This window comes from Alligator sinensis, unplaced genomic scaffold, assembly GCF_000455745.1.
Source record: "Alligator sinensis unplaced genomic scaffold, ASM45574v1 scaffold682_1, whole genome shotgun sequence".
Classification (NCBI taxonomy): domain Eukaryota; kingdom Metazoa; phylum Chordata; order Crocodylia; family Alligatoridae; genus Alligator; species Alligator sinensis.
This window is the reverse complement of record NW_005842011.1, coordinates 1,016,629-1,036,336: the sequence shown is the minus strand read 5'-3', so window position 1 is coordinate 1,036,336 and position 19,708 is coordinate 1,016,629. Positions and strand designations below refer to the sequence as shown.

Sequence of the window (19,708 nt, the reverse complement as noted above, 5' to 3'; positions counted from 1 at the left end):
AGGGAAATATCTGGCCAAACCTATGCTATATTCCAGGAGCCAATATTTTTAGATACAGCACACGAACAACCAATTCTTTCTTTGATTCAAGACTTTTCCTGGCACCTGCACTCCATCTCCATTGTGCAGGAAATGCTGGGCAATGTGATGGCATCTGTATCACTGGGCTGCATCAGACACAAAGTATGGGTCCAGACTTATACTCAGATTTGGCTTCTCCTACTCCTGTAATTCTGTATGATCCCAAACACTGGCTACAAAAAGCAATGATGTAGAATAGTTTTAGTTTAGGACTATATCTAAATACATACTTAACTCGCCAACCTTACTAACCTTAGGTTGTAAGCAGACATCTCTTTTGACCCAGGACTGATTGTCCCCAGGTTTGACCCAAATCAAAACAAGAGTAGCAAAGCCATTTACACACATTACCTTTCTAAGCTTCACCAGTAGGTGGCCAGTGAGAGCATACAGTCCGCAGACTTGTCTCTGGAATGAACCACAATAATCATACAGACATAGAACAGCATGTGCCAGGAAAAAAAGTGTTAGTGCATTTCATCTGGAAGACTTCAAAAGGCTTGAAGTAGGATAGTGGATGTGTACATCTGTACAATCCTGGGACAAAAGGTTTTCTTCCAGGGCAAATGTCATGTCTGTTCATAGCCTTATGTTCCTGTGACACACCCTGATCCTGGATATGCCTGGGTGCACCTCTGAGACACACTTCTGAAGTGCTCTCACACCTTCAGGGGCACCCTCCAACTACAAAGTCGGTCCTGCCATTTGCAGCTCGACCACCAAGAACAGATTGAGATGCTCTAAGAGTCACCCCCCTGACCCATGGCGTCTCAGCTATACCTGTCTCACCCAGGCCTTGTCAGCTTTTAGCAGAAGGGATTCTGCTAGATAGAATAATTACACCCTTGTCATGTACTCAGAAAGATAGTAGCCCTCTCTTCCTTCTGGAAAAGAGGCCTGACTGTATAGTCAAGTGCTCTGAGATCACAGTTAACACTGACCTTAAGTGAGTTAAAAGGATAAAGATGTGTTATACCAAACAACAACAAGCATAAATTGAGATAGACAGAGATATAAGAATAAACAAATACAAGAAAACATCAGAACAATCATCTGTTTTTACTCTGCACCTTAAAGCCAAGCATATAGTGTCTATTCAGCTAAACAGGTTGGAAACAGTCCTATCTCAGACTTTTATGTCACAGCCTCCTGCAATTTATCTTGCCAGCTTGCTTTATTCAGTCCCTGGCCGGAGACCAACAGCCTTTCCACCTCCAGAAATGTAATATATCTCATCCAATGCACCAAATGCCCTGATGGAAAATACATAGGAGAGACCAAAAAACAACTGCCCACCAGAATGAACGCACACCGGAAATCTATCAGACAAGAATACCCAATTACCTGTGGGGGCACATTTCTCACAAGAAAACCACTCTCTCTCTCTAATCTCTCAGTCCTGATCCTCAAAGGAAACTTACAAAACACTTCCCACAGACGAGCCTATGAACTCCACTTCATCAACCTCCTGGATACTAAAAATAATGGACAATATAGACATTGGATTTACAACACATTATAACCTGCCTGACATCCGACTCCCCAGGTACTTCTCCACTATTCATCCCCCTTCTCCTCCCTCCCCCCAGCCTGTCTCTCATCCACTGACTCCTCAATCTACATTTTCACTGACTGCCTATCTTGTATGCATACCAGCCCAGCCTCTGGCTTCTTTACTTTTCATTCCATCCAAGAAGAGCACACACCAACTGCTGAAACTTCCTCAGTCCGACAAAGGGTTTTGAACCTGAAAGCTTGCTTAAAAATTGTTTTCTAACTATTTAAGTTGGTCAAATAAAAGATATCAGATTCACCCAAAGAACCTTGGCTGCCTATTTCCTGTACCCAGGAAGACTAGAGACAAGCCCCTGCTCTCAAGGCAAGACTTCCGTATAGTTCCTTATCTGGCACCTTACATACATCATCTGCTAGATTTTCAGGGAACCCACATTATGCATCTAACTTCTTGCCCCCCCTGGCCAAAGGGTGAAGGTCTTCATCAGCCTAAAGGTTTGTCCTGGTCCAATTAAGACCAGAAGAACATGTACATCCTTTCAGACCGGAAAAATTGCTAATTCAGTATCCTAATAATACTCCCACATCATTTCCATCTCCCTCCCCACCAAAGACAACAAGGACTATGAATTTCCACTTCATTTCCATTCCTCCCTCCCCCCTTGGAAATGTTGTTCCCCCAATAGTCTGAATAGCCATGTGTTATTTCTTATCAATGCTTTCTTGTAAAATGTAAATTTGCCATTGCCTGGAAAGGCCTTATTCCTGTGCCTCAGAGTGCCTCTGCAAAAGAGATGAGTAACAAACTCATGTCCAAATGGTAAGTCTAAGCGATCGCCTCTTTCACATGTGAGTAGATGAGGAACACTTATCTTAATCGCAGCCTCACTAAAACAGTTTTGGCTATAATATGAAGATATAAAAAAATTAAATTTCTATCAAATAAATGCACATACACATAAGGAAGATAAGGCTAAATACAGCTTGACACTACCTATCTATACAGGCTACACACACCCTATCAGTAAAATAAAGTCAAGAAAACATGCTTGACACCCTATGAACTCCCCAGACTGTTGTGAGGTTTGTGACATTTGCCACTACATCACTGGTGCTATCTGAAGTTTAAAGCATTAGTCAGTGGGATAAAAATCAGCAAGATTTGACATTTAGTAATCAGGAATCCAATCAGCTTGGGATAAGGGCAAAAGAGCAGGGTTTTCCTTACATTATAATGGAAATATTAACTATGAAAGGGTAGCTTTATTGTAGTGAAAATCACTTGAAATCAACAGGTTTCCCTTTCTCTTTAAGAAATGACTTAAAACAGAGAGAGATGTGGCCTCAGCTTGATTCAAATTGTTGTGGATATGAAATATCAAAATTATTTCCCATGTCACAGGGCAAAGGAAAGAATTACTGTGGCTGGCTGTACTGTGATTATCTCTAGTCCGTTTACAACAGGCCTTGTGAATTACAAAATATACTTTGCTGCAGGAAATCAAATCATACAATAATCAGAGCTTAACAATTAAACACCCTAATTAAGAAAAAACATTTTAAATGTGATACACTGCATTATACTATTGCAATCCATTCTTCAGGACAGCTGGTTCCCACATGCATTTCAGTTCTCTAGAGCCACATGGGACAAAGAGATTCTACTAATTTGATTTTTCTTTACCTTTTTTTCCCTCTTCCCTCCCTTCCTTTCCTTACATGCTGTGCTTTTCTACATGTACTCAGTTTTATCAGCGCCATTCCCCACTCACCTCCCTTTCTGTTTGCCTCATTTCCCATCATATTTCTGTTTGCCCAAACTTTTTATTTGACTCCCACCAAAGATAATGGATTGCACTGATGCATTTCTTCAAGGAGCTGACACAGTGGCATCTCCCCTGCTGCCTTTCTCAAGCACTGAGATTGATTGATAGCACTGAAAACTCTGGTTTTCAGGAGCATATAAACCAGCCATAAAATACTCGATTCAGACTTGACACATGAAATCCAGACTTAAAATTTATTTTCTTTAATAATATTTTCTAATCAAAAAGGGCCAGACTCTCAGTTAGGATGCAGCCCAAAGTACTTTAACTCACTCAAATTATACTCAAGTGCAAAAAATGACAAGAAGGAACACAAAGGTTCATTAGGTTTCAATGTTTTATTCATCTCCTGTCATTCAAATGAGTTCAATTTTTTTCCAAGACAGCACGGTACAGCTCCTTCAGTAACATATGGCAGAGATTACTTCCCTCTAACATTTTAAAAAGAAAACGATTTGAAGGTGGTGAGACAGTAGGATCATTCATATGCTGAGGTGCTTCAAATCCTTTGGGTCACCTCTTAACATGACCTCACCAAAATGAGTGCTGATGCCCTGATTGGTTACGCTGTAAACTGAGTTTCAAAATCACACCCAAAGCCCAGAAAAACCTCAACAGAACTAAACCAACAATTATAAGTCCCAATAATAAGCCTCTCCCACACCAGGTCAAAAATACTGCCAGAAGCAAAGCGAAAGGAACACAATCTAGCTCAGGTAACACTTCTAGGTTGATTAAGAGACACCATCACAAGAACACTGGGTTATGGCAGAAACTGCATCTAATCTTGTGAGGGCTACAATGACCTGAGTCTATAGTGAATATATAAGCTTAATTAACTTATGATATGCTCCAAATAAACATTCTGTTTGTGCCTGTATAAGTCAAATCTTACTACCATGACTCTTGGTAAGAGTCATAGCCGCAGCTGGAAATCTGTTAGGAAAGAAACTTGCAAAGGCAGAACATAGCTCCAAATTCCCTTTCACTCAGGGAGCTGTAAAAAGACTCTCTCAATAAGTGGGCTGTGTTGACTGAGAAAAGGCAGTGGTCAGAGCAGCACTGGCAATGGCTAATTCAGTGAACAACTCCCCTCCACCTCCCCCCAAGTTGCTTTTGCTGCTGAGATTTATGAAGGCCTGACCATAACTGAAAGAACAGACAGATCAAGCAAAGTTCCTGGTAGCAATACTGCCTGTCATTCATCTCAAGAGCATACAGACATGCAGGGAAGTGCAGTTCACTCCTCCCTGTGCCAAAATCAGTAAGTCTGACTTTCTAATTTTTTTTAATACAAAAGCTTTGTAGATTTAAAAATCTTAACATTACCTGGATGAGATCTTTGGTATGATTTGATATGAAAAGAAACAAACAGAATGTTCCAGGATTCTGAACTCCTTGATCCCAAAGCCAATGGGAATTTGGCCTGAGTAATGAGTTCAGAATTTAGCCTAGATGAAAAAGGATGTGCTGTGCATCTAGGTTCTGCTGTGCTACCCATTGGGTTGTCCTTAGTGCTACTGAACTATTAATCAAACCAGTGATCTCCCATGCAGTTCCTGTTCCACTCCAATCCACAGTTCCAGCACCACTCAAATCTGCATTGAGGTCGAGGACATTTCATGTGCATGCATCCACCTACAGAAAAAAGGAACCAGAATATTGTTCGTGTTTGGCAAACAATGTAATGAGAACGTGAATAAGCCCATTAACCTATGGTGACTGGAAATTAATTTTCAAAGAGTTAGACCAGTGACTCTCAGCCAGGATGCTGCAGCAACCTGGGTGGCTTGAGATTCTTTCTGGGGGGCCACAGGATGCCACTTAATGTTAGCACTCTTGGGGCATGTCCAGATAAACATGCACATGCTGTGTGAGGCGCTGCAAACTGCATGCAGAGCATGTGCAACTGTGCACCATGCTGCAAATATGCCGCAGGGTGCCAAACTTTGATGCTGGGAACTCCTGGTATTAAAAGAAAAACATCACGGCAAGAAAACCAAAAGACCCCCAAAAATGCATGGCGCATGCTCCAGCAGTGCATGGCAGTGCAACTGGAGGCTGGGTCCTCTAGGGAGATGCTCTGGTTGCCTGCCAGAGAGTCTCCCCTTCTCTAGCTCTGTCCTGGTTCTTCCAGCATGCTGGGAGCCAAGAGAAGTAGGGAAGAGGCAGTTTGCTGGAAGAATTATAGTGTACTTGCAGGGGCGTGGGCAGAGACAAAAAGTAGCGGCACAAACGTGCTACTTTTTGTACCACTGCAAACGCACTCCCCTGCATGGGGGGACGTGACCTTGGCGTGAAAATATGATTCATAAGATAAGCCTAGAGATTTCACATAGGAATCTTTCATGTAAACAGTGTTCTAACCTGCTGTGGTCTTTCTGAATTCGTTGGAAAACCAAAATTGCTGTATTATTTTTCCATTGTCAAAAATGAGTGGAAACTAAGAACTGGCACTTTCCAAGGTTCCCTGAGTCTAATGAGGGGTGCCTTTAGTCTAAAGGTTGGGGAGACCAGAGTTGGATAATGCCTATTAAGCTCAACCATAAAGTACAAGGCAGTGCAAAGGATGTGGAATAACATATCTGTTCCTACATTCCTTTATTGTATATAGCTAGCTATTCTCCATAAGCAGGGGTTACCCCACAGGTTGGAGGAGTAGGGATTGCAGCTCTGTCTGATCCTTAACCAGAATGTGCAAGATGTAGGGAGGTGAGAAAGCACCATGTGCATTTCCTTGCCAGTCAGTTAGGCTAGGGGCAGGTATTACAGATAAATTGGTTTAAGTGATCAGAAATTGGCTTAAACCTGTAACAAAAGATGTTCGGTGCACACAAACCAGTTTGAAAATGTCTGAAACTGGTTTGAGATAAACCTAGTTGACTGTAATATCAGACTTAACAGATTTGACTCAAACTGGGTTATGCAGTGTCTGTTCCAGACCCCTTGCTGGTTTAAGATAAACCAGACACCCCCAGCATCCCAGAATGCTCTCTGGGCTGGGTGGGGCTCTCTGCTCCACAGCAGGGCTGGCCCCTCCCCCTGCTCCCTGGCTGGAGCTTGGCACAGACTTGCAGACACAGCAGGGTCTGCCTGGCTTCCACTACCCTATCCCTCCATCGCTGCTTGTTGCTTAAGCAGGAATCCCCCCTTCCCTCTCTCCCTCCGTCCCATCTCCCACAGCACGGATCAAGCCCCATGGCTCCTAGGCATGTGGTATGCTAGCTAATGTGGAGAGGTGTCTGTGTGTGTCTCTTCAATTTCACTGGGACAGGCAGACAGAACAGTGACCGCTTAGGTCTGTTTGGAGCTAATCAACAGGTCAGCTGGTAAGCTGTTTAAGAAGAGTTTGAAGTAATGGAGAGAGCCTATTGTTTTACTGATACCCCCCTCCCACCCCCTGGCTGGCTTGCTTGTCTCTCAGTTTGCTGCAGACAGTATGATGAAGCAGGGAGAGAGATTGAAAAGCTCTGTATCATCAACAGATGCATACACTACATATCCTCCATTGCCTCAGAGTGCTAGCTCAGGGCTGGGGGCTGGCAACACTCCTGCCCCTTGAGCAGCCAGCAAGGAAAAGCCTGGGACTGTGCAGACAGACCTCCCTACTGAGAGAGTCCTGCTGGGGCCTGGCTGCGCTCCCCTCAGCCTAGCTCCCTACAGAAGGGGGAAGGGAGGGCTGGTGTAGTGACCCTTGACTTCTAGCCTGAGCCACTGCAGACATGTGCCTGAATTTCCTCAGTCCTGAGAGAATGTCTGTCCAGTTACAAATTGGTTCAGCCGAGCCAGACTAAACTAACCTATAAAGATTGAATCAATTCAGGCTCAGGCTTTTTGACTGTCTGTCCCTAGACTTAAAGGCCAAGTAAAATCTATTCTTCAGAGATGGTCCACAACTAGGGTAGACATGACTAAGAGGAAGTCAGGATTCCTTGTTTTACTGGAGTCTGGATTTAGCAACTATGACATTTGCAGACAGATTAAATTGAGACAGGCAGATTTTAATGATGGAGTGCTGACTTTTTCAAAATGACACCAGCAGTTTAAGTGGAATTTGCTTTCTTTACAGCTGCTGCTTTCACTTGATCACATCTGAGTTTCCTATGCTTTAAGTGTTTTGCATTTCCCTGTGCTTTCAGCAGCTCAGTCTTGCTGCTCCTAGTTTTGATCAGATGTTTATTTTAATGTATATGACACTAAGCATAGTCAAAGGTCATTACAGAGGTGTACGTCAAATGGTAACTACATTGCCCTGCAATGAATTCTCTCATATAACTCAAGCAGCAATAAAATTATAACTCAAGCAACAATAAAATTCTACATTATAAGAAAATGCTGAGAGTAAAAGTCCTGACCATATATTTTGCTGTCTCTTACATGGCAATTGTAAATAGGTTAAACTCCAAGTAGGTATTGTGGCAGGGCATTCCAAGTTTTGTATGCGTTTTGCTAGAAGCTACATTCCGCTGACAGCCCTGTTTCTATAAAAGCCACTCAGATTTGGGTACCAGCAACTTGGTGCTCCAGGGGATTGAAGGGATAAGACAGACAAGAACCAACCATGGGAGTTAAAGACATGCCTGATTTTCTTGTAGAGGTGGAAGGCTGGGAGAAGGTGAGGGGATTGGTTCTGTCCTACTGAAGCCCAGGCCCACTTGTCAAATTGTACCTTTGCTCAAGAGGTGCAATCAACTGCTCACTTAATTTTGCTTGAATTTAAAGGCACTGAAGCCAAAATGTTTAGCTTAACTTAGTTTCAGACATAGCTGTGTTGTCCATCTACTGTTCTTATATTTCTCATTCATCAGTCTTTAAACAAAATACAGCAATAGTTCTGGGAGCAGGGATCAGATGGCCTGACTCCACCCAGGAAGATGCCTTATCCATTGGGCTGTAGAGTCACATGCCTGCTGATGCTATCTTTCTCTGGCCCCACAAATCTTGCATGCTTGGCTGCACAATAGCACAGCTTCAACAGGAAGGTTGGACAGGGGCCCAGCTTAAGGTAGCCCATGGCCTGAAGTAGTCAGGTTACTTGTCTAGATGTGGGACATGTGGGTTTAACCTTCTCAGGCTGAGGCCCACCTAGAATTCAAGTCCCCTGCTTCCTCAGAGTGTACTCTAACTACAGTATACCTATGTAAGAAGTGGGAAGTGGTACCACCTCTGTTCTTTTAAAAGAAAGTTGTCACAACTGCATTTTGTGAAAGGCCTTATCCTACAAGGGTATGATTGGTGCCTTTAGAACATAACTACTTGATCAGGCTCCTCAGGTGACTGAGTTGGAAGACTGCCTGCTTCCTAGACCCAAATGGGTTTAGGCAGGAGCTAGCCACAAACCTGTTCACACTACAGCAGTTCTGGGCATGCCTAGAAACAGAGTTCTGGGCACCTGAGGGACTTAAGTCAAGCAGAGAAGTACCTAGCACACTGATTTTCAATCTGTGGTCCACAGACTGCTGGGGGTCTGCAGACTATGTCTAAGGGGTCTGTGAGAAACAAGTATAATCAATCAAAAGTATATGGGTACCCACACTTACAATTCAAAGGGGTTCACACCTCCATTCAGAATTTCCAAAGGATTCTGTACCTCTATTCAAAATTTCCAAAAGGGTCCGCAAATGAAGACAAGGTTGAAAAACACTGGCCTTTTGAGTTTAGTTACCAACAGGTTAGACAGCAAGACTTTTTTTGGATTGCAGGTTTGGACTTCAGCACCTCAATTTTGCCTATGTCCTGCTTTAGGTCTTCTATTGGACCTAACCTTAAATGCTCCTGAATATAGCAAATTGGACCATGTGCTCTTCCTTCTTCCTGCATTATACAAATCTTTTCCTAGAGTCCATATAAACTGAGTGTATGTGTTAAAGTGAGACAGCTTTATTAAACAGCAAGTTTTGCAGCCCATGCAGAAGTTGATCTGACCCCAGATCTTAGGTGACTGGTAGGCGGTGCATGTGCCCCACCTGATGGGACCAGTGCCCCCCCGACAGCCAACACTGATGCTGTCAATAGGGCTGGTGCCCCCCCTGACAGGGCCGCCACCATTGGTGGCTTCTGCAGGTAACCCCCCAGATTCAGGAGGCACCAGTCACTCATGCCCCAGATTCTCCTGGAAGCTGATTTCCCAGAAAATGTTGTCATCTCCAAGTTCACACACATTCCATCTTGTGCCTTGTATAGCATCACTGTTATAGATGGAGCTGATGCCACAGGATCCCAATGTGTGAATGCTTTGAAGATAAGGAGCAAAGCCACGAGCTGATACTGGAGGTGGGGTTGGAGCTAGTGGATGGTTCTAAAAATAAGGAAGCTATCTATGTTCCCAGAATCCAAACCTGTAGAGGACTTGTCATTTTTATTTTCCAATTATTTTTAGCGTGTCAGACAGAACTAAATTTATGGGAGGGTAGATCATTTCACTTCTCGGAAGCACAAATCATTTCTGTTAGCATTATGCACTGACTTTTACTAGCCAGTAAGGAAACGGACAGTTTTACATGGTAGTATGGATATTTCTTGTTTACAACATAGATTCATAGATGCTAGGGTCAGAAGGGACCTCAACAGATCATTGAGTCTGACCCCCTGCCTAGGCAGGAAAGAGGGCTGGGGTCAGATGACCCCAGCCAGATGCCTATCCAGCCTTCTCTTAAAGACCCCCAAGGTAGGGGAGAGCGCCACCTCCCTTGGAAGCCCATTCCAGATGCTGGCTACACTTTCCGTGAAGAAGTTCTTCCCGATATCTAGCCTAAATCTAACCTCTGTCAGTTCGTGACCATTGTTCCTTGTTACCCCAAGAGGCACCCTGGTGAACAGAGTATCTCCAATCCCTTGCTGCGCCCTCCTAATGAATTTGTAGGCGGCCACAAGATCACCTCTCAGCCTTCTCTTGAGGAGGCTGAAGAGGTCCAGGTCCCTCAGTCTCTCCTCATAGAGCTTGTCCTGTAAGCCCCTAACCATACGAGTGGTCCTCCTCTGGACCCTCTCGAGTCTATCAACATCCTTCTTGTAGTATAGCATCCAAAACTGGATGCAGTACTCCAACTGCAGTTTGACCAATGCCACATAGAGGGGAAGTATCACCTCCTTGGATCTATTTGTCATGCATCTGCTGATGCATGATAAAGTGTGGTTAGCTTTGCTGATGATTTCATCAGACTGAAGACTCATGTTCATCTTGGAGTCTGCTTTGTCCCTGTTGTACTGCATCCTAATGTATACTGCCCACTTTTCTAACCTGTCCAGGTCTGCCTGCAATCGTTCCCTACCCTCCGGAGTGTGCACTTCACCCCCACAATTTAGTATCATCTGCAAACTTGGACAGAGTACACTTCAGACCCACATCCAAGTCACTGATGAAGATATTGAAGCATACAGGTCCAAGGACTGAACCCTGTGGGACCCCACTACCCATATCCTTCCAGGTCGATACTGACCTGTCTACTACCACTCTCTGGGTGCAACCGCTAAGCCAATTTGCCACCTACCAGACCGTGTAAACATCTTTGTCACAGCCTCTTAATTTATTTATGAGACTAGGATGAGATACCATATCAAAGGCCTTGCTAAAGTCCAAGAAAACGACATCCACCTCTACTCCTGCATCTAAGCATTTTGTGACCCTGTCATAAAATGAAACCAGATTGGTCTGGTTCAGATGTACAAGAAGTTCAGATTTTGTATCATGATAAAAGCCTACATTTTCTAGCAATAGCATAACTGACACAGGAGTAAAAATAAAATGTAGAATATCCTTGAGATCTCTCTTCATTTTAAATGCAAATATTTCTTAAAATATTCCAGGATATAAGTACTAAATGCAATCTGATATTAAAAGATGCATTAATCAGTTTTTGTGTTTGGAGTAAGAGGAACTTGTCAAATAAATCTGGATAATATTCCACTAGGAAGAGCATGTTGCAAGCAGCCAGCAAATATCAGCATAGAAGTTGAAATATACAGTTCCCATTTTCAGAGAAAGCAAGCACAGAGTCTTCAACACTTTGTGCCTCAATTCCAGTACATCAAAGTACTCCCATTCTGCTACTATTGTTTGAAGATTTTGCATTTTGACACATTGCTTGATATGGGTCAGGCTATAAGCAAAGGAGGGCTTGTTCTGTTTCTTTCCATTTTATATTAAGTTTCTCTTTGTACATATGCACTGGCAAAGATACAGTGGAGTCTATTCTCATCACAGAACAAGTGATTTGTATAAGCAGCAGCCACACTCGTTTGTGGGTGTAATAGAATTTCTATTATGCATCAAGTAGAGAAGGCTACTTTCTGTAGATCTCACTGAGAGATGGATGCAGACAGTGATGAGGGAGAGACAAGCTCTTAGCACCGCTCCCAATTTTAAACCAGTGTCTCATCACTTAAACTGGTTTGTGTGTAATATCTGTCCCTAGCCAATATGGTCAGTGACTTTGTAGCCACACTGCCTGACTGGGCACACAAAGATGATTCCTGTCTATTTCTACTCCTGTTCAAGCCTCCATTTTCCAATCCCTTCTTCAAAGCTCTCAATCATTTCATTTTCACATACTTCTCCACTCTCTTCCTTCCCCTGCCCTGCTTGCTCTATGCCCCCCAAAGCCATATTCCACCTGGCTACCCATAAATTTATACTTTCCTTCCAGCTGTTCCTTGTTTTTGGATGTCTTTCACATGCCTTTGCCCCCTGCTCTCTCTTTGCATTCTTCAAAACTTACCTTTAAAGGCAGTAGTGTAACTAGGGGGGGCTGCAAGAAGAGGAACATGAGCCCCAGGTACTGACTAAGGTGGGGCAACAGAATGGAGGAAGGGGTGGGGGCAGATTGGACCCAGCTGTGCTGCTACTTTGGCAGCTACAGGCTCTGGCTTGTGGAGGGGAAGACAGAGCCAGGGGCTGAAGGCAGGGAGATACCCGCTTCCCCTGATGCTAAATTAAGGCCTTTACATCATTGCTCAGTATGCCATTTGGTGGCACCCGCAGGGAAGCAGGTGAGAGGCTTAACTGCTTTACCAGGGGACACCTTCCCCAGTAGCTGCCAGGACCCTATAGGCCCCAGCACCTCCTGCTGGCTCCTTCCCCCTGCAGACCTGAAGCCTGCAGCTGCCAGGACCCTAGACCCTCGCCTGCCTTTACCACTTGGGTTTGGACACTAGTCAGAGCCTGTAGTGGCCCAGGTTACAAACCCTACTAGGTACACTTCTGTTTAAACCCACTTTGTTCTGGATTTCTTCCAGTTTCCTTTCTCATAATCTCTCTGCTCCTTTCCCTATCAGAAATGTTAGCTTCTTGGAGCAGGAAATGTGTCATATTCATTGGCACAGCCTTTTGGGAAGAGCTGGTATAATATGAATTAGTGACAGCCCTAATAATTAACATTCAGATGATGTCATTTACTTAGGTAATGTTAAATACCTGATGGTAGCGTGAAATACATGGGAATAGTAACTCTGAGAGAAGTCACAGTGTGTTGTGTTTTATCCTAGTCTTGTGAATACCATAATACATGTCCAGAGTGTCTCTTTCTTTGAGCAAACCACAGCTACCGACTGTGCATTTGTGAAGAGAAGCAATGCACTTGAAGCTGGTAATTAGGACTCATGGCGTGCTTAGACGTGGAACCCTCCCCAAACAAAAACACAGTGCTTTACTTTCAGCCCAGTGTGCCCCGGTGCCTGCCTAGAAGAGGAATCATGTCAGTTTGATCTGGCTTGCCCAGAGTCTGTATAGCTCCCATGCTTCAGCAGGGCTTTTTGGCACTTTTATCTAATAGCTGTGTAACCCTTACGCCGGGCACCAGTTGGCAGCAAAAGGGCCAGGTTCACATTTTGGGGTACCCCATAAATTATAAGGGTGGCTTGACCTCCACCTAGAAATCTGGGAACAATAAATTTGCTGGGGCATCCTGTATAAAACCCACCTCCTCCTTGCAAGCAGTGTAAACACAAAAACTGAAATTTATTGTACAAAATAAAAACAAAAAAACCAAAAGAAACACTAAATATAATTTAAAAACACTTAACTATGAAGCAAAGTCTATAGGTGGCACCCTCTTGGGGGAGGCTTCACTCATACCCAGGCAGTCTGAGACTTGGGACTCCCCAACAGGGGTACTTCCAGGGGCCTGCACCCCTGTACCCGCCCTTCAGCAATGGGCTGGAGAGGGGGGGCACACACCAGAGAGACCTGAGCTGCTCCTTGGGTTCACTGTGCCACGGGGAGCTGCTTGAGATCATGGGCTCTTCTATGTTGCAAGGCTCTATTGCTCCTGGAGATGTGGTAAAGCCCCAACCTCTACCTCCGCACGGGGGATTTGAGGGGTTAACTGCAGCTTTCATCAGCATACGGCACCCCAAAATTCCTAGTCTCAATCCCAGTTTTGCTGGGCAGAAAACTACAAAACAACTCAAAGGAAAGGTCAGGGCTATCTTGGCGTGGGACTGAATTACAACTAGCGCCCAACCACACCGCTTGGTTGGCACAAACTACAAAAGGGATAAAAGGAGGCCCAGGCCTAATTCACTGGGCCTGAACTAGCCAGCAAAAGCCGGCCAAGCCTATACGTACTGCACTGAAGCCTGGATAAACACCAAGTAGTGCCAGGTCTCACCCTGGCCTAAATCTGCCAGCCAAATTTATGGCTGAGGTTCAGCCACACAGCTAGGCTGAAACACAAGAGCTGTCAAACAGCTAAAAGAGCCCAGACCTATGGCTGCAGCCTGGACATCTAGTCTCAGCTACACCACTGTCCTGAGACAATACAGTTACAAAACAGAGGGGGCCAGGCCCATGTGGTCAGTAACTGCCAGGGCCCCATTACTGATCAGTTTGCTCCAGGGATTAATACCCCCATGCTGTTAATATCCCACTCAAAAAAGGGGGAGGGGGGAAAGGGAGGAAATAGGGGTCTCAAACTCTGAGACAGACTTTCTCTGCCTGTACCTGAGGCTTTCCCTTCACATAGTCTTCACTCGCCTCTCCAGTGAAGGGGGCGGGGGGAAGCCCCCCATAGGGGAAGTTTTTCTGGCTCCCAGTTAAGCTGTGCAGCTCTTAGCAGCCCCAGGAGAAAGATAAAAACTTCAGCTGAGTTGTTTTTATATACCTGGTATGACATCACTCACACCTTGTCCAATTAGGGAGTGCCATGCTCCAGTCTCTCTCTTATTCAACCTGCCTGGAGAATTTTCTGCTTCCTCTGGCCAACGAGGAGAGAGGATTTTAGGTGTTTTGCCCAGATATGGGCCTCGGTTTTCCATGTGTGGAGCACATGGCCAGAACAACAGGGACCATCTTGCCCATGTAAAAACATAGACACACCTAAAAATATGATACACAACAAAAGCACACACTTTACCATACACCACCCAAGTGTGTGTGAATGTTACAGATAATTCAATACAGCTATTAGATAAAAGTGCCTAAAAGCCCCACTGAAACGTGTGAGCTATACAGATACTGGGGAGCTGGGTCAAGCTGATGCAATTCCTCTTCCAGTAAAGTGCTGCTATCCTTCCACAACCCCATCATGGTTGTCAGCACCTCATGGTAGTTTTGCTCACTCACTGTTTTATCTTGGGCAAGTCAAAGACTCTGTGGGCACCTATACACATATAGCAAGACTGCTCTGACATGCTGTAATTACAGCGCGTCGGAGCAGACTTGATTAACTGAGTCTGCTGAAGCATGGTAATTACCGTGCTCCAGTAGACTCCAGCATCACATGTATCAGTGTCCATGTGCTGAAAAACGGCGGCAGGGGCCCTCTAACTAAAGCTTGTTTGACAAACTTTAAAAAGCCCCAGAGTGCCCCCCCCCCCCCCCCCCCCCCAGTGAGCATGTGTATAAGAGCCCCTTGTGCCTCATTTTCCTTGTCTAGAAAAAAGGTGTCTTAAAGAGTGAGCTTAAAGCACTCTGTGATCCTTTCATAGTATGTGACGTTATTAATGATTCAGAAATAGTATAAAGAGGAGACTGGACTGTTTCTCTCCCTTTCTTGGCCAGTACAGAATGGGTATGTACCTATTAGTATAATTGTACCCTAGATGCGTCCTATGAGTGTTGGTTACTCTTTAATAAACCTACCATTTTTTTCCACTGGTACCTGGCAATGAGGACATGGTTTTGTTGTTTTTTGGATTGTTTCTCTGGATGCCTCTTCCCACCGTGCTCGCATGGCTGCGTGCTCATCAACCACATATCCCTGGAAAGAGAATCAACTATTAGTACCATACAGCTAGGTTCCACTACAGCTTCAGGTGCCTTTTGGGTATAAAGTAATAAGTGTAGCTATTTACTAAAGTGACACAGACACAGGAGGCTAAAAGTTTGATTGAACTGAATTTGCATTACAAACTGGTAAAATCCTGACTCCAGTGCTCTGTAAGTTAACCCATTTGTGTTGAAAAACAAAAACCAAGACAATGCAGCACTGTTCTGTGATGCACAGTATAGTCGCAGAGTGGAAGAAACACAGTTCCCAAGAAGGAAACTGTTTTTATGGACTTTGCAAAATAAGGCATCTTTTACTTTAGGGGCTTTGATTTGATTCAACAAATATAATTTTTGGTTGCCTACAGAAACTATCCTAATAAGAAATAGAAATCAGGCAAAAAAATACTGGAGAAGTAAAAACTGAATTATGAAGCCAGAAAATATCTCCCCAGCCAGTATACTGCTAATTGCAAGAGACATCATGGAGTGTGCGTGTTAAAAGTGATTTGTGTATTTGTCCTATTTATGAGGAGTATAAAATTACATAATCTACACACACCCTACCTGGCAACCTCTTACCTAGGATGACACTGCAAGGACTAATGTCCTTGAGTAACTCTGATAGCAGTTTGAAAAATATATGGATAGAAGTTGGAAACAATTCAGTTGGATACCAACCTTGATCCTCTGTATATGGTCAAACTATTGCTTCTCAAATGTCTAAGAAAATGAACTACTTAAACTAAGCATATCACTCTGAATAAATCTCATCCTTTGTGTTTACAAGTTTCAAGTAGTTGTAGGCAGTTACTTTCCCGTTAGCTGTCATTCATTTCCCATCAGCTTCACATTCAAAGGCATGCCTGGGAGCAAAAATCTCTTGGGCAATAAGCTCTGGAGTTTATTCATGCATGTTAATTGCATGTGTAGACACCCACTGAAAACAATATAAGCCACAAAATATATTACCTAATACTGTGAAATAGCCTAATAAAACAAAGTGTCATTACAATTCTTACAATTCATTGGTTATTTTTTCTCCATAATCAACTTACTTGCATTTGATTTGTTTATGACAAACCATGATCTTTCAGTTTCAGTTTTTATGTTATTAAGCTGAGCCAGAAAAGATGAAATCATAAACAAGAATAGTGTAAAGTTATTGCATTTTCCTTCTTCCTCCTTGTTCAGGAACATCTATTGCCAACAAATGGATGCCCTTTTTATTAGATTCCAAAGCAAATTCAGTGGTAACAATGCACATCAGAAACTCCACTTTGAAATGGTGTTAAACTCTACAGCTCCTTGATGCTAGTGCAGATGCTGTGTGTGTGTGTGTATGTATGTGTGTGTGTGTGCGCGCGCACACGCACACACATGCACAGGAGATTGACAGAAAGAGGGAGAACACAAACTAAGGGGGCTAGCAGATGATAGGTCTTTATACTAAATTGCCTTTATTACATAGTCAAAGCAGAGCAAATGTATGATGTGCAGACCTATCACATGACTCTACCTAGGGTAAAGTTACTCCTTCGGGGTGGATCCAGATGGGGTGCAGAGGTGTGGTCACACCCCCTTTGACTATGTGCCATGTGTACAGTGAGTTCTCAGAGATCACTGGCATGACATCAGCAGATCTCTTGCTGGAAGCTCTGCATGTACTATGAGCTCACTGTCTAGGTGGCACATGAATGGACATCACTTCCATGTTCCTGTACTGAGGAATGTTTATATGAAAAGGGGTCTCCTCTGAAACAAAGCATTTTTGGAAAGACCTGAAGTTGGTGTAAAATCAGCATGGCTCCATTTAAATAAATGGAGCTATACTGATATATTTCAGCTAAAGATTTGGCCTAGAAAATTTAATTTCCCTTGAGGCATCAGGTAGATTGGATGCCTTAAGGGGTGATGTTTTAAGAGGCTAGGAGCACACTCTACCCAGTGTACTATTGTGATGAACCTTTTGAGTCTTGCGTCTGGGTTCCATCTTCCAATGTAATTAGGAAAGCCATTAGGAAAGACCTGCATAACTAGGCCTTATATTGACAATGTAAGTCCTCTTGGCTCAGGAAAATAAAGGTCTTAAAGGCCAGAGCACTATCCATCATAATTATTAGGAACTTCTTTGATTATGATTGTCAGAGAGGAACTTGTGGAACTGTCATGCGCACACTGAGTTACCTATCACTTCTTGTGCTGAAATCACATGACTCTACTGAAATTTTGGCATTAATGGTGCATTTTGATGGGGAAAAAAAATCCAAACCTGCCCCCTGCTGCCTCCCCCCCCACACACTTCCTTCCAACTTAAGCTAGGAAGACACAAGCATATCTATATCTCTCTAGTGATAACCTGGCTGTGACAGGCCATGTCTGTCACCTCTAGGTTGCTTTAGGGTTATTTGGTCTCTCTTGACATGGCTAAGTTCAAAGGTGCTCCAAGGGTTGCTTCATATAGCAACCAATCTTCTAAATCAGACAAGCTCAAGACACTATATTAAACTAGTAACACAAGTCCTACATGACCTGCACTAATCGTTTAATTACTAAAGAATATGCTTCATAGGTCTAGTAATGAGCTACAATTCACTTAATTTGGTAGAATGGGACTATCTCAAAGACCATCCTCCAGACCCTACTTTAGCATCTATAATTGTGTTACATACTGTGACTAAGAGGACACAACTGCAGAAAAGCAGAGCAATCATTTTCAACCTTTTTAGGCTCAAGGAACCCTCGATAATTTTTTTGGATTTAGCAGCACCTTGGTTGAGAACCACTGGGCATGTTACTTGGTGCATGTTAACTCTACAGGGAACCCATTCCAGATCAAATTTAAACCTAGAATGTAGGGAGTGGGGGCAGGATATGGCAAGCTATTTCCTTCTCCCCATACAAGAAGAAAAAAGTCAGGCCGATGCTAGGTATGGGATGAGCATTTAGTATATAAGTCTCAACTGTCTGTCCCTTCAGAAAGCCATGCTGCTGCCAGGTGTTTTCACCCTCCACATCTCTGTTTCTAAGAAGGGCCTGAAGAGTGGGAACCAGAAGGACTGTGGCAGGAGGAGGGCGCTCCAGCCTGCACTATACTTATCTTGGTCTGGCCCTGCATATACCTCCTGTAAATAGGGGTGTGCAGGGCTGCAATGGCAGTGCCAGTGCCATGGCACCTTTCAAAGGATCTTGTGGCACCCTGATTGAGAATCACTGAGGTAGAGCTTGTGTAAGACTCTGGAACAACCGCCCAAAGGAGACAGGGGGAAATCTTAAACTCACTATTTCAGGTCACGATGCAAGAATCACCTCTCCACTACAGGACACTACATGGGAATTGAGTGGAAGTAAACCAGTCAGACCAGAAAGGAGGAGGCAGGAACCAACTGTAGAGATTTATCCACAGCAATATATATATATCTGTGTTTGTGTGGCTGGGGCTTTTCTTCAGCAAATCTCGTGGCACGTAAAAAAATACTATAAAAACAGTGAGTGCTAAATACAATTGATACATGCAAGATAAAATGATTGTGGAAGAGATAAAGCTGACCAGTCAGTGAGTTTATATAGCCCTTTAACCTAGTATAATGAGAAGAAATAAGACACATCTGTCCATAGTGGGTAAACTGTTTCTTTCCACCGCAATAAAATTTACCATAGTGTTTCCTGTTTGAAGTGCAGAGAACACCAGTAACACAGTGCTAAATACAAATGCTGCTGTGATATAAATATCCCTGTGTAGTTGCACCTTCTTTATAACAGTGTCATGGAACTAGGAACAGGACCACTTTTTGTCTATTGTGGATATCACTTGGAAACATGTTCTAGACTCAGAATAAAATTTGAAGCTTTCCACATTTAAGTTCTGCTCATCTTTAATAAAATGCAAGTTCTGGGGTTACTGCTTGTTTTTTATTTTTAATTTCATCCTAGAAACAAAAAATAAAATCAGGCCATGCATTACTTTCAAGTAAGAGTCACAGTGATTTGCCTGGCATAAGCTCCCATTTAGTTTAGAATACAGGGCTTTTCTCAGTAAATCAAGGATTTACATTCAATTATTTTTTTTGCTGAAGACAGC

General features: G+C 43.5%; 1 protein-coding gene across 1 annotated transcript in view; it reads right to left on the bottom strand.

Annotated features, from left to right (window-relative positions):
* Window positions 1-3,745: 3,745 nt before the first annotated feature.
* PRKN (parkin RBR E3 ubiquitin protein ligase) overlaps window positions 3,746-19,708 on the bottom strand; it is a 939,557-nt gene continuing 923,594 nt past the window's right edge. The window contains exons 11-12 of the mRNA XM_014519112.2: window positions 15,502-15,619; window positions 3,746-5,060 (exon numbers count right to left, since the gene is read on the bottom strand). Coding sequence (XP_014374598.1) covers window positions 4,951-5,060; window positions 15,502-15,619 — 228 coding nt within the window. The 3' untranslated portion in view covers window positions 3,746-4,950. The remainder of the gene's footprint in view (window positions 5,061-15,501; window positions 15,620-19,708) is intronic.